The sequence below is a fragment of the Pleurodeles waltl genome, chromosome 10, assembly GCF_031143425.1.
Source record: "Pleurodeles waltl isolate 20211129_DDA chromosome 10, aPleWal1.hap1.20221129, whole genome shotgun sequence".
Lineage (NCBI taxonomy): Eukaryota > Metazoa > Chordata > Amphibia > Caudata > Salamandridae > Pleurodeles > Pleurodeles waltl.
Genome location: NC_090449.1, coordinates 480,130,409 through 480,145,178, shown reverse-complemented (window position 1 = coordinate 480,145,178; position 14,770 = coordinate 480,130,409). Strand labels below are relative to the sequence as shown.

The window sequence follows — 14,770 nt, the reverse complement described above, 5'->3', positions numbered from 1 at the left end:
GTGTAAGAATTGTCAGAGCTCCCTATGGGTGGCAAAAGAAGTGCTGCAGCCCATAGGGATCTCCTGGAACCCCAATACCCTGGGTACCTCAGTACCATATGCTAGGGAATTATATGGGTGTACCATTATGCCAATATGAATTGGTAAATTTAGTCACTAGCCTGTTAGTGACAAATTTGGAAAGCAGAGAGAGCATAACCACTGAGGTTCTGGTTAGCAGAGCCTCAGTGAGACAGTTAGGCATCATACAGGGCACATACGTATGAGCACTGGGGCCCTGCCTGGCAGGGTCCCAGTGACACATATACTAAAACAACATATATACAGTGAAATATGGGGGTAAACATGCCAGGCAAGATGGTACTTTCCTACACTGTTCCACCACTACTTTCCTGAGAGGTCTAATCTAGAGTCCATGCGTGAGGCTGCCAGGAATCACCTTTGCTTTCTGAGTTTTGGTGAGGTACTGCTTGTGAGCTGGGAGGTTTGGGCCGACAGTTCCGACTTGTTGTACGAGTGACTCAGTTGCCTACAAACAAAAGTGCTGTCATACCTAAACAAACAGTCTCGCTAAGGAGCCAGCTTCGACACCCCATTCATGTTGCGTTGATGTCCCTGATTTTTAAAGGTGCTAGGAATACACCATCTACACACCTTGGTACATCACCCACAAACAGATGAAGTGGTGGAGAGATATACCTGTCCCATAAAGACCCTATTAAAGGAACGTGTCGGATACAGGGAGAGATTTGGATAAACTTCTTTTGGTTCTGTTCGCTATACGCAGTCATGTACAGAGCTCCACTGGATTTTCGCTCTTTGATCTTGTCTGGTCGACAGCCCTACACCCTGCTTGATATGGTCACTGAACAATGGGAAGAGGAGGAGGATGAGTCTACTCTGAAAGAGAATGTACAAAAGCTACAGGAAGAGGTATGTGTAAACTTAGAACAAGCACAAGAATGGGAAAGGAAAGAGTACAATAAATACAGCAGATTATGACATCTTTCTATTGGGCACAAGGTATTGGTATTACTTCCCTCCTTCAACAATAAATTACTAGCAAGTTGGCAAGGATCCTATGAAGTCCTTCAACAGGTAAGCCCTGTCATCTCTAAGATCTCAGTTTCACACAAAGGTCAACAGGGACAAGAATATCAACCTCCTAAAGCAGTGGTGAGAACCAAATGATGATGACCCTCCTGAACATCCTGCCTTTTTAGTCACAACTACTCAACCCCTCCAAATTGCTTTGCCCCTATAAAAGATGAGGAAAATATGGAAAAAACATGAATGGGCCCCAACCTAACCCAATAACAAAAGGCAGAAGTGGAAAATGTGTTGCAGGAGTTCACTTCGGTCTTCAGAGCAAAACCAGGGAAGAACCTGTTGATTAGTCATGATATTATTACAGAGGACAACAAGGTTGTCCACCTGCGACCATACAGAATACCTGAGGCCCAACGTAAGGTAGTAGAAGATGAGGTGGCAAAACGTTAAAAGATGGTATTATAGAACATTCCCGCAGTGTCTGGTGCTCCCCTGTTGTCCTGTTACCAAAACCTGGTGGAAACCTTGGGTTCTGCACAAACTTTAGACAGCTAAACACCATATCAAAGTTCAACACCTACCCCATGCCTAGAATTGCCCAGAGTGGAGGGGGCTGGGTTCTGGTTGCATTACCCCCCTATCACCACTTTTTCCTGCTAACCAGGTCGCCAGTGCCACTGTTCCTTCCCCAAAACAAGACACCTGGTCACTTGATCCCCAAGTGACCAGGCCCTTCAGCACCTCTATAAGTCCCTAGTAAATGGTACCCCAGATACCTAGGGCATGGTTACTGAAGAGGGCCCCCCTCAGAGCTGCAGCACAACTTGTGCCACTCTGAGGGACCCATCACCAACCATATGCAGAGTGCCATTGCAGATTGCATGACAAGGTGCTCCCAAAATTTATAATTTACACACCCCTCCCCACAGGATGACCTGCATTCCAAGGCAGGAGCTTCAAAGAAGCCCACCGATTTTGGTATACAGATTTGGCCTTCCTCAGAGGAAGATGCCAGCCCCCCTGCCCCAAGGTCCATCTGGCACCTGGACTGGCAGGACAATTAGCTGTGCAGGAGGCATGTCACACCTCCAGTCTGGGAACACACCCAGGGTGACCGGCCTGAAGTGGACACAACTTAGGAAATTCTGCCATCTTCTGTGTGGTGGAATTTAGGAGCTCTGGACAGGGTGATGCCCACTCTCCACAGGAAGTGGTCATCTAGGGGGTGTAAGGACCTCAAGGGTAAGTAACCCATTGCTACTACCCTTCATTCCTTTTAACTCCACCTAAATTGAGTATTTAGGGGACTCCCTGATACCGGATCCTTGCAGGACACACACAAAGAATGGACAAGAAGTCTGCTGAACCTGGGAACCAAGAAGCACAACAGACTTGGCGCTAACTCTGCCAGTCTGCCTGCTGCAGCTGACCCTCGAGAAGTAACTTACCGGCCCTGCTGCTGCAACATTCACGAAATTGAGAAAGCTGCTAGTGCTCCACAAGTCGGCAAGAAGAACTCCCTTGGAGTAGAGGAGGTGGTCCCCTGCATCCAGAGGCCCCCAAGAAAGAACTGCTAGGACCAGGACTGCCAGAAACCCAATGCCAGACATCACCACTGCACCAGAGCCGCCTAGCCCCTGATGAAGTGAGCCAACAGTGTCAGCGTGGTCCCCAGGTCCTTCGGAGACGAAGCCCACCTTGAGTGCACCCACTGTGGACTTCACAACGGCATCTGCAGCCTGTTTCTGCAGATGCCCCGCAACCACGAGTGACCAGGAGACAAAGACCATGACACCTTAGGACACCTCTGCACCTGTCCATTCCGGACCAAGGAGAAGAGAACCAAGGGTGTCCCCACATCTCCCCACGTTGTGCGGCCTGAGCCCACTTGTTGGCTTGCTCAGACTGGAACCCCAGTCCATGCCTCCAGAGTGTTTCTACTGTCCCCCTGCAACTGTAGAGAAGTCCAGTACCGGACCGGACGCCAGAAGACACCCCTCCTGCACCTACATCCTACAGCCTGAGGAGGAGTGGACTGATAGTGTTCCCACATGCCTGAGGACCTCAAGGTCGAGCCCTCTTGGAGTGTCCTTGCAGTCCATCCCTGCAGCAACTTTGTAACAGGACCTATTCCCATAGACTTGAATAGGACACCCGACGCCGTAACAGACCTCTGCACCCGGAAGCACCAGAGCTCACAGAGATTACATGTTTTGTGTAGCCTTGGACCTTGCCCCAAATGACCTTAAGTCCAGGACATTGGTCCCTTAAGTCGCTGTACTCTACCTGGTTCACCGTTTTTGCTTTCCTCCATAGGATTGCATTGCAACTTCCTCAAAAATGCTTTTAAACACTCTAAAAATTAATAACTTCAAAAGTACTCACCTGAACCCGGTGATCTTTTTATCAAAGTTTATATAAAAGTATGTGTTATTTTTATAAATTGGTGTCGGATGTTTTTATGGAGTGTGTGTCTCACTTTCTGCAGGAGTGTGTGCCTTACATGCTTAGGACTACCTTCTGATATGCCTAACTGCTTGACCACACTACCCAAAAAGAGATTGGGTTGTCATTTATGCCTCTGTGATACATCTGGGGATTGCATGGAGTCTTTGCACAGTGTACCTCATTTTGTTTGACTATATAAAGAGCCAGCTTCCTACAACAAACTAATAGAGAAGCTGGGGAAGGTAGTTTACATGACCACACTCAACCTTACCAAAGGCTATTTGCAAATCCCCTTAACAGTAAATACCAAAGAAAAATCAGCCTTCTCCACTCTCTTTGGCTACATTTTTTTAAAGTCCTACCTTTCGGCTTATGCCACCTTCCAGCGCCTAAGAGACAATATCTGACGCCCACAGCATCGGTGGCATACCTGGACAACACTTTAGTGTTTAGTTCCTCCTGGCGTTTACACTTATAGATAGATAGATTCTTTATTGCTTAATTAATAAAAACCCTTGATATGTAAAATATACTACAAAAATAAAAAGTTAACGCTTAAAAATGCCTGAGGGCAATTGGAACTGAGGCTGCTTAAAGTCATTGTCGATCGCATTACAGTCATTAATGTATCTGCATCTACGATCCTAGACCGGTTATAAACAGATATCAAGAGAGAATGGGAAAAATATATGCTTGCATTTATAATTTGACAACTAGGACACTGTATTTTTTCAATGAGACTGCCTGTTGTAAGAGAAAAAACATTTGTGATCAGTATACTCGTAAGTAGTAGGTGAAGTTTAAATCTGCAATCCTGAAACGTGATAAGACATTTGAGCGGTTTCCTTGCGAACTGTCGTCCATGGCACTATGCATGTATAGCAGTTATCCCAAGTACACCTTATTCAGTTTCTTATGGAACAGTTGTAAAAACTTTACCCTCCTGCAGCAGAATTAAATTGACTCACTCTTGAGTTATTACCGCCGGTTCTCAGGAGCAGATAATATTGGTTAGAAAATCGTGTTTTAGCAACTTCCTTCTTTCCGGTCCTAAGGCTGGACAGATGCAAAAGGCATGCAACCATGATTCCTGATTGTAGCCGCATAAGTGGCAATTTTGGTCAGTATACTGATCTTTCCAGGATGGGCGATCATCTTTGGTGTCAACGAATCTCATACGATAAAGCAAAAATTGATGTTTCATTTCAACAGAAAAGTGCTCAGCTAGATAGCCTTGTCTGTGATGAGCGAGAGGGAGCGGAAAGCGATATTGACTAATTGACTAAATTCAGGTCTTCCTCAAGCTACATTTCCATGCTTCTTCCACTCCCAGGCTAATAATAACCTGGTTTAGTTAACTTCCCCAAGGTTCCTTTCCTGTTGCAGAGTTGCTGCACCTGCATTTCGTGCCACAGGAGTGGAATATGGAGGTGTTCTCTGCTGACCGTAGCCTCCATGATGCTTTAAGAAAGGCGCCCTGTCACAAAAAAATCTGATTTTTTTAAGCCCATCTCCAATCTAACCTGGGCCAGGGAGGCACCTTTCGGAATGTTAAAGACAGGCTTGTATGCTTCAACTTGACTGTTGTTTAATGGATGGATCTCCCGACCCTTCAATCCTTCGGTCCCATAAGAAATGGCTGGAAGCAGCTGTGCTGACATGATTTTTAAGAGATGCGACCAACTTGGACAACCCAGCTTCTTAACTATGTGTTAGTGAGTGGGCCTTTGCCTTGATCGACAACAGGTGGCACTTCCATTTCAGGCGTGGTTCAAAGTAGACTCCTAAATATTTATACGATTGCACCCTCTCCACTTTTTTTGCTCCCAGGTACCAACTGAATGGTTTATAATTTGACCCAAGGAGCGTTATCAGTTTTGTTCTGCCCAGATTTATTTCTAGGCCTTGCTGGTCCATAAAAGTGTTAAACTCTGTTGCATCCCTTGTGGGGTATGACTCCGCAATAAAATATCAACTGCGTATTGTAAATCCAGATTTTCTCTGGACCTAACCCTAATGCTGGGGGGGGGGGGGGGGGGGGGGGGGACTGTTTATCTGTGCTAACGTGCCAGCAAGGTCTGCCAGGTATAAATTAAAGAGTTGGAGCCAGAACACAGCCTTGCTTTAGGCCAGATTTTATGGGTATTCTGTTTGTTTATCTTGAACCATCTCAAATTTTAACCTGGACCCAGGTGTCAGTGTAAACATCTATGATGGCCCTTAACAGGTTGTACGGGATAACCCATTTGGCCAGCTTGGAGCATAACCTTTCCCTGGGAACCCGGTCGAAGGCTCATTTGAGATCGATGAAACACGCGTAGAGGCCCAGCTTCCTGTGGCTTGCCTTTTACACAATAAGGGAAAGCGCAATTAGATTTGATGACGTTCTCATGCCTGCCCTGAAGCTCGTTTGAAATCTCGGGAGTAGCTTGTTTTCGTCAGCCCAGGTTTGAAGATGTTCTAACAAACAGGAGCTGTATAGCTTGGCTTCCACATCGGTGAGGGCTATCAGTCTGTAGTTTGAAGGCAGGGCGGGGTTTCTTCTTTTATATATGGTATGTATAATGGTGCTTCTCCGTGATTCTGGGATCCGGTTGGTGTAGGCGACGGAATTAAAAAGTGGCAAGAAATACTGCGCCCAATATTCTGGATCGCCTTTAAAGATTTCATTTGGTAGCCCATTTGGTCCAGCGGCCCCTTCGGACTTCATCTTCCTAATCAGACCGGCTAATTGTTCTGGCTCCCAGACTTGATCTTGATTTTCATTTTCAGGAATGCCCAAACGCTTCCCTTTGTCCTGGAGACGTGGCCGTTGGTTCTTGCTCAGGGGTGGTTGAACCTCCTTCATTATGGGTGGAGGCCTGACTGGTGTTTCTCTACCATTTGTCAGTCCATACAGACTGCTGATGTGACTCTCCTAGGCGGTTCGATCGATCCTGAAGCTGTGATGTCTGTTTTTATCTAATGCAAGTTCATTCACCAGCCCCCAGAAGAGCTTGCCGTTTGGCATTCAACTTGCCGACAGTAAGAATGTTCATGAAAGCTTTTCTTTGCGGACCAGCAATCAAACAATACTTTTTCCTCTCCCCCAAGTTTCCTGGTTTGCTGTGCAATTTGTCATTTCTGGCGTGCAAGGCTTCATTAAACCAGGGCTGACTGGCTCAATCCCTTTTTGATACGGAGGCCAATCGCTGGAAGGTTGAATTAGAAGTGGCCAGGAATTTTGCAAGCAAACCGCGACTTATCACAGCTCAGTCTTCATTCCAGTCTCCTTTGAGAGTAGGCTTCCTTTGTTGCATAACTGCTAGGTTTGTCCTCTCTTCTATGGAGCCTACCATGTGATACACCTCATCCATCACGGCTTCTATCCCTTTCACACACCATTTTAATCAGTTAAGATTAAACATGGCTGGGGGTCTCATTAAGTCCTTTGAGGGCTGCAGCAACTCGGGGTTTGTAACCCAACCCCAGTGTTTGTGGGAATTGGTCACTCTCCGCTCTGCATTTAATTGGAAAGCTCCGCAGAGTTTTCTTTAATCAGAGTGTAATTGATGGTTGAGCTTATTTTCCCGCTTTCAAAGGTTATGGATGCTGGCGAGTCCTTCTCACTGTTTACGTTTAGTAATGTTAGGCCTAATTGCTCCAGCTGTTTACTATGAACGCTTGCGATTCGGCTCTTCGTGGTATCTCCTTTTGAGGTCAGCAGATTGAAATTGAAATCGCCACTGATGATGAGTGTAGGCTTGTGGTGTTGTCTTTGTATGATCTTGATGAATTCGCCCACAGTTTCCACTATTCCCCCCTTTTGATTTTTTTTGGGTGAATATACACATTTATGAGAATTAACTCTAATTGGCTGTGCTGCGGCCTTCCTAGTGTGACCTTGGTTGGCTGGATCCAGTTTGACTCTGTGTCGATTGAGACTTTATGGCCTATGTGAGCCATGGAGACCAAGGTTGCCAGACCTCCTTTTGCGTGACCATATTTACTATGGCTCCTTGCTGGAATGTGTGAAGCAACGTACCCGGACAACGCAATCAGCTCTGTACTCCAGGTTTCCTGGAGTAGGATGATGTCATACTCCTGGAGAAAATACCGCATTTCTGGGTCATGTAAAAATGACTGAATGCTGTGGAGGTTCCATGAACAGATGTTGACCTATGGTCTGACTGCACCTTGGTCCCCTGTTGTCAGGGACGTTTTTGTGGTATAGGGGGCTGGAGCTGTTTAGAAGCCCAGAGAATGTGGCCTATTCTTGTTTCACCATCGTGCTTCACGACTGTTAGATTTCCCATAGCCAATGAGATTGTATCTGCTCCTGTCGCACCGCTTAGCACTGATTTATTGTGGGTACCTGGGAGCCCGCAGCAGACCTGGGTAGCTAGGATGGTCTACTTGTCGCGGTTCAATGCCCCGTGAATAAAAAATGTTTGAAAATGAAATTAGTTGATGCACTAAGCCTGCCGTGGTCCATTGTTGAGTGTGGCCTCTCGGTCACTCCCAAGAGGATAGGGTTTAAATTCAACGGAGAGAAGGTCTACCGACGAGACCTGGGATAAGTCTCTTATTTTCCTTATCAATTTTAAGATGTTTCCTTTATCGATGATGTCAAAATTCCCCTCTGACTGAATGTGTGGAATGAGGAGTAGTTTATGCGCCTCTGTAGGCGTGGCTGCTGATGGGACCATAGATAATCCTTCTCTGCCCTGGATCGGTCGCTTGTGACCTGCTTCCCGTTAATACTGAGGTGGATAGTTTAACTGAAGGCTAGTGCTGAATATACTCCTTTCCTTCCCTCTTTGGTCGTTGGCCTCCTCCTCAGGCTCCTGATTGGTGTGTTAGTATATGCTGATGTTCTATTGCACTACAAGGCTCTGTGCTTGTCGGAAAGTTTGCTAATGTAAGTTCAGTATGGGCTGGCCTTTTACTGGTCAACTTACCGACAGGATATGCCTTTTTCGCCTAGTTGTTTTTTCCCTCTGTTAATTATCCAAAAAAGAAGCTTTGTTCCTTGCTTCTATGGCCCCCGTCTACTGGGGGTTCACACTTACAGCATTTATCAGCTGTTCTCTCCTGCCTAAAAGATGCTGGTCTCACAGTAAACCAAAAGAAGTGCGTTCTAGCTACTGACTCAATACCTGGGTTACAACATTCAAAGTGGCAAAGTAGGCCCTCAGCTCGACAAAGTGCAGCCCATCTAGAATATTCCAGAGCCACTTAGCAAAAAAGCAGTACAATCCCTCCTGGGGCTTGTGGCTTATTACAGACGTTTTATTCCCCACTTTTCACAACTCACAACCCCACTTAAAGACTTATTGAAAAATACACAACCTAACTCTAAGAATAAACTGTAAAACGGTGCACCAGACATGTTTTGACCACCTCAAAAACCTCTTATGTGATGGACTTGCCTTGACATGTCCGGACTTCTCAAAACCCGTTGTATTAGAACAGATGCCTCTGGTAGGGGTTTGAGAGCAGTTTTGTCTCAACCTGATGAAAAGGACCAATTACATCCCGTTGGTATTATCAGCAGAAAACCTCCCCAAAGAGCTTCATTATGCGACAACTGAAAAAGAGTGCCTTGCAATACTATTTATCAGGTCAGCAATTTCTGCTGTATACTGAGCATGCCTCCTTAGTATGGTTGGCTAGGCATAAAGACACCAGTCCACGTGTCCTGAGGTCGTTTTTAGCTCTCCAAACCTTCCTTCAAGGTAAATCATCAAAAAGGTCTCTCCCTTCCCCCATGTGGATTATTTATCCCAGGATACAGCTTTTTCTTGGCCGGATCAGCCAATCTGGAGGGGGAGAATCTGTGATGGGGATTCCAACATGGCAACCATGGGAAGTCAGAACAGAGAGGCAGTGCCCCAGACTGCAGGGATACCATTGGCGTAGTCAGCCTGAAGTTCAGGCGGACCAGCTGTGTCACCGCTAACGTTCTGAAAATGAAAAGGAGGAAGCTAGATTAACGGAAAGGGAGGACAAGATCGATGGAACTATCAGAGGCTGGGGATTACAGAAGGCGTTGAATGAGGAGCTGGACACTGAGACCACCAATATAGATAAGCAGAAAAGAGCTAAGCCCAGCGGAAACCCAGATCTGTGACTAGGAGAGAGGCCACAGGGACCTGAACGTCATGACTCGACCCCCGGGTTGCAGCTTAAGGCAACTTTGGAGGTTAGCTGTTTTTGCATGCATACAAGGGTGGTAAACGGGAACCAAGTAAAAGGGCAGGAGAGCCTTTTCCTTATTTCGGGTGTCAGTGTCTGTTAGAGGGAGGAAGGTGGGAAACACACAAGAGAGAACATCCACTCAAATGACCATCGAGTGAAACACAAGTGTGTTGGTGATGAAATAAGATAGGAGGGTCGAGAATTGATCTCTCAGACTCCTTTATTATTCTCCTAAGTGTCATCACCAAGAAATGCAGGAGAGAAGACTATCTCCAAACCCCAAATAACTTAGAATGGTTTCCAAATGAACTGAAAATATCTGACAAAAGGAAGAAAGAGAGATGGCCAGAACTGCTCCGGTCTTGACAAGGTGAATTAGAATTAGGAATGAGATGCCTCTTTGCACATGGAGGAAAAATATGGGTATTTTTCATCTAGAGAGATGGCACAGCTGTGATCTTGTGTGCTCCATGCTGATCTCAGTTCTGAACTGTGCTTAACATCTAAACTCTGGTCAAGACGTTTGGGACAAAACTTCAGTATATCAAAAGAGTGGTGGAGCTAGAGATAGCACACGGAAAGAATACAGTGAAGTGTGGATCTCTGAATCAGAGAGTGGCTGACTTCGACTTCTTGTCACAGGAGACAGCAACCTTTAGGATGTGCTTGGTAGAAAATATACTGTGAATGAAGACCAGGATAGAGTGGAAGGGCACTCTCCACAGAGAACCATAAGGATTCCACTTTCTATGTGAGAGCACAAGTTGCAGGCAAGCCACAATGGAACACTGGTTACAACTTGTGTCCAGAGTCCAAGGAGACCAAGATGAGGTAAGCCTGCCTTTTACAAAATGTATATGTAGAATGCCTGGGAAGGATAAAAGGTTCGGGAGTGTTGGGGGGAGGTGTCTGTCACTGTCATGGTCATTTTGTAGGCTGCTGAGCTGAGATGCGAGTTTGAGGGGGGTGATTCATTTGGGAAGGGTCAAATAAGAAGATTGATGCATCTCATTTCTGAACCTCCATACACAGACCTTGAAGCATACGTGAGCCTTTCTTTCCCTTAAAAGAGAACTGAAAACACTGAGCATTTGTATCTCTTGCATCAACCTCAAACTGGCCTTAGCAGTTCTCAAACAGTGGTTAGTGGTTGTAAAGATAGGTGTAGAGCTTTATTTTCATTTTTCAGACGGACAATTTATAAACTTATATAAAATTGCTACATCAGCACTTAATGCTGGCTAAACCCCCAAGCCGGTTCAAACTTTAACTGAATTCAGTAAACTATTTTTAAAGTTATTCTACAGCAGCTGAAATTGGTTACATCAGGCTCACCTGACGACTCCTTTCTGGACAGTATGTTTCACAAAATAGCCTCAGTTGTTGCCTCACTAATTTGGGAGATCGTCAATTCTACTTTTAAATCAGGCATAATTCGATCAGAATGGTAATATGCCTCTGTCAAATCACTTTTGAAGAAACCCTCACAAGATCCTTTTATTTGAGGAAACTTTCGTCCCATCTTGCTCCTATCATTCTGTGCTGAGGCCGCTGAAAAGAGATTTAATATGCAACTCCCAAAATGTTATCAGTGAATACGTTTTGCTGAATCCTACCCAGGCCAGATAGACAGATCGTCAAAGAAGAGAAGTATAACTTGTTGACAAAAACATTTTCTAATGATACTGGATCAGGGAAAGATTGCAGTCCTCATCTTACTTGGCTTGTCCACTGCATTTGACACTGTCTGCCACTCCATCAACAGTCTTGTAGCAGCAGACATAAGGGGGCTTGCACATGAATGTATTCATTCCTCACAGAACCGAGTCAATCCATTAACTTGTCTCCAAATCAGGTCAGCTGCAAAACCTTTGAAGCCTGCAGTTCTGCAGAAGTCGTCTTTGAGTCTGACTCTTTTGAATCTATATGTGGCCCCTTCAGCCAAGTTAACTTAATGTCCTTGATGTGCTACGGGGCGAAAAACATCTGATCGTTAGATTTGATGGATCTGGTGATGCAGCACAGATTAATTTTCTGCAAGGCCCAAAGGCAGTGGTCACCTGGATGACAGTGCAATTCCAGAAACTAAACTAATAAAATTGAGGTGCTCATTATTAGTGTCTACCTTTCTTGTTGGGCCTCTCACTGGTGGTTAATGTTCTTAGTCTGTAACCAAAGCCAGTTCAAGTTCTCAGAAATCTTCGAGTGATGTTTAATGAGGATCTCTCTTTTCTGCCTCGGATTAACAAAGTAGAATCTACGCATTTTATTATTTGTCATGTTGAGAAACATTCTTCCTATATACTGAAGGGACCATACAATCCTATTATTCAAGCTTTAGTAGTATTCGGTCTTGGCACGCCCATATCTCTGGAAATCTTTGATCCTTAATCTGTTTATAGAAAAATAATTGTTTTCAAAAGCCTTTCTATTTTTTTCAAAACGTCATGGGCAAGCACCATGTGCTTCCAATGACGAATGTTAGTCCTCTTCTGCTGCTTACTTAAAAAAAAAATAAAAAAAATCACATGCACAATAAATATTTATTTTCTATTTCTTTTTTTAACCACATGGTGGCATGTTCACCTCTCCACAGGAAAATACTGTTTTCCTCACCTTGTAGTCTGGAAGTTTAGTCATCGAAGGCCATTGCTCTTCTGTTGGTGTCCCCAGCAATGTGATAGGAGTTATGGAAAATAAATAAATGTGTTCAATATTAAAAAATTCACACAAACCTTCCATTCTTGGTTTGAAAATAACTTGGGAATTCAAGGATAATAAGGTGAAGCGGCCTTAATCAACCTGATAATTATAAAGGATATCGGAAGATCCTCTTGAGTTGGTCGTCTACATCATTTCCAGGGAATAGTGGTCGTCCAGCATTTGCCAATTCTAAACAAAGAAAACAGGTAAACAGTCAGGTAACAAATGTTAACAACCGCCTAGAGACAAATGATAGACAAGGGACTCTGGATAAAGCAATTCATAAACATGAATGCAAAGGGGAGACTCGTTAATAGTATGAGCTGCTGGGACAGAACATTGCTGACCATGAATCAACTACATAGTGTCCCAATTTAAAAAAATGTTTTAAAGGCAAAACCGCTCCATTTTCTCAGAAGAATTACATTAGAATGAACCTTTGCCCTGGCAAACAAAACCAATTTCTTTTAACAAATAAATTCCCACAAGGAAAGTAGAAAGCACCATCATGCAACTATCCGTCCATGGTATAATATGGTGGCACTCAGTGTTGCCACTCATACTGCAGCACTCAATACCACGATCCAGGAAGATGAATTCCACCACTCGACATTTGTGGCTCTAACTATCACCATCCATCAGAGATGCAGACAAATGCTGATGTAAAGAAAATACCCAAATCTTACCTCATCAAAAATATTAACCTGAGAGCTATCCAGACTTGTACATCAAATTCCACCTGACACTTCTTACTCTAAAGATATAATGTCACCATTCCTCAATTATGTTTGCAAACGAAGGTGACACACATTACTTGCTGAATAGTTCACCGATACTTGTTCTATTGTATTTTGCTAAGGAGGAATGTGAGATAGGGAAGACTAATGCCAACCCAAGAGATATAAACAGGGGTAGGAGATATGAATGACTGGTCATCACACAATTTCAAAGCACTTTTTTCACCTAGTGTCTTACGTATTAGGACACTACACTTGCATACAACAAAACAGAAAGGAATCTTAACATTGGATGAAATGGTCCACTGATGTGTTGGAAGGGACTATGAAGAACCAACTTTAACCCAGGTCTTCTCTGTCACCAATTTCCTATCCTGAGGTTACACATCCATATCCATATATTACCTGCAAAGATACATCCTGCGGACCACATGTCTATTGAGGTAGAATAGAGTTTGGCACCGAAAAGCACATCTGGGGGGCGATACCAAAGTGTCACAACCTAGTGACAAAAACATAAAAGAGAAGAATTATGCTATTTTCCAAAAACTCAGATTTATTTAAGCCATTGCTTACAATTGGGGCTTTACACTCATTGCAAGTCCAACTCTAAGAAAAAAACTATTATCATAAAAAACTAAAAGAACAAAATAAAGTAGTCTTTTAACTTGCTCCACCTGAGGTATATATGGCTTCAGCACCTTGCCAATTCTTTTTTGATCCTGTCCCCAAACAGTACAGATGGCAATTCACAAACATTTGAAAGGGAGTCGGAGGGTCTTTAGTGGGCAAGAAATATTTTGACGATTAAATACTGAAATGGATTAATGGAACACAATGTGGCTACCTCGATATTTTACTTATCATTATTAGGGGCATGTAACAACAGTACAAATTATAAACCACCCTTTCAGCAAGGGGCAAAATATTATTCAATTATATTCATCTGTCCCGAACAACTGCAACAGAAGTGAATGAGCCTTGATTAAACATTATTAGAAGGTACCCATCAAGTGTAATATTTACTAGTCAAACTAACAAAAATAAAAATTTAGAACACAGAGGGTACAACTCATGGCACTTATTTAGATTTAGCAACATCCTCAAGATAGACCTAATTTCTTTCACCCAGAAAGCAAGCACAGTGGAACATAAAGTAGAAAGAATGTTTGTCTAGGTAAATCTGGAAGGAAAAGTGCATACTTGTCATCCTAATTTCTATTATAGCATTCACGTCATATTCACATACACACAATATCTTCCTCTACTTGCAAGATCTCAGAACACACTCACCCAACCCAGGAACAAGATTTTCTGGGGAAAAATAGATTTTCTTGACAGGTGCTTATCTAAAAGCTGTGATTTCTTTGTCATATAATACAGTAACCAGGGAACACAAGTGCACAGCTCAGGCAAAGTATCTGTCATCGCATGCCTACGATGTAAGGTAGTAAGTATGCAAGGCCAACAGCGTGGTTGCCCAGTATATGTCAGCAACCAGTACACCTCTGGAATGAGCTGTAGAAGCGGCTGGTAGAATGAGAATTTATTCCTACTGGAGGGTCTTTCTTAGACAAGGCATAGCATACTTTCATACAGAAAAGGCTCCAATGTAATTTGGTGCATCTGATCACAGCCTTGGCTTTCTTGAC

At 43.9% G+C, this 14,770-nt stretch overlaps 1 protein-coding gene across 1 annotated transcript in view; it reads right to left on the bottom strand.

Moving 5' to 3' along the window:
* Positions 1-14,770, bottom strand: part of CDK5 (cyclin dependent kinase 5) — a 256,946-nt gene that overhangs the window by 130,404 nt on the left and 111,772 nt on the right. Inside the window, exons 8-10 of the mRNA XM_069210772.1 lie at positions 13,524-13,620; positions 12,501-12,570; positions 12,295-12,355 (exon numbers count right to left, since the gene is read on the bottom strand). Of these exons, the coding sequence (XP_069066873.1) occupies positions 12,295-12,355; positions 12,501-12,570; positions 13,524-13,620 (228 nt within the window). The remainder of the gene's footprint in view (positions 1-12,294; positions 12,356-12,500; positions 12,571-13,523; positions 13,621-14,770) is intronic.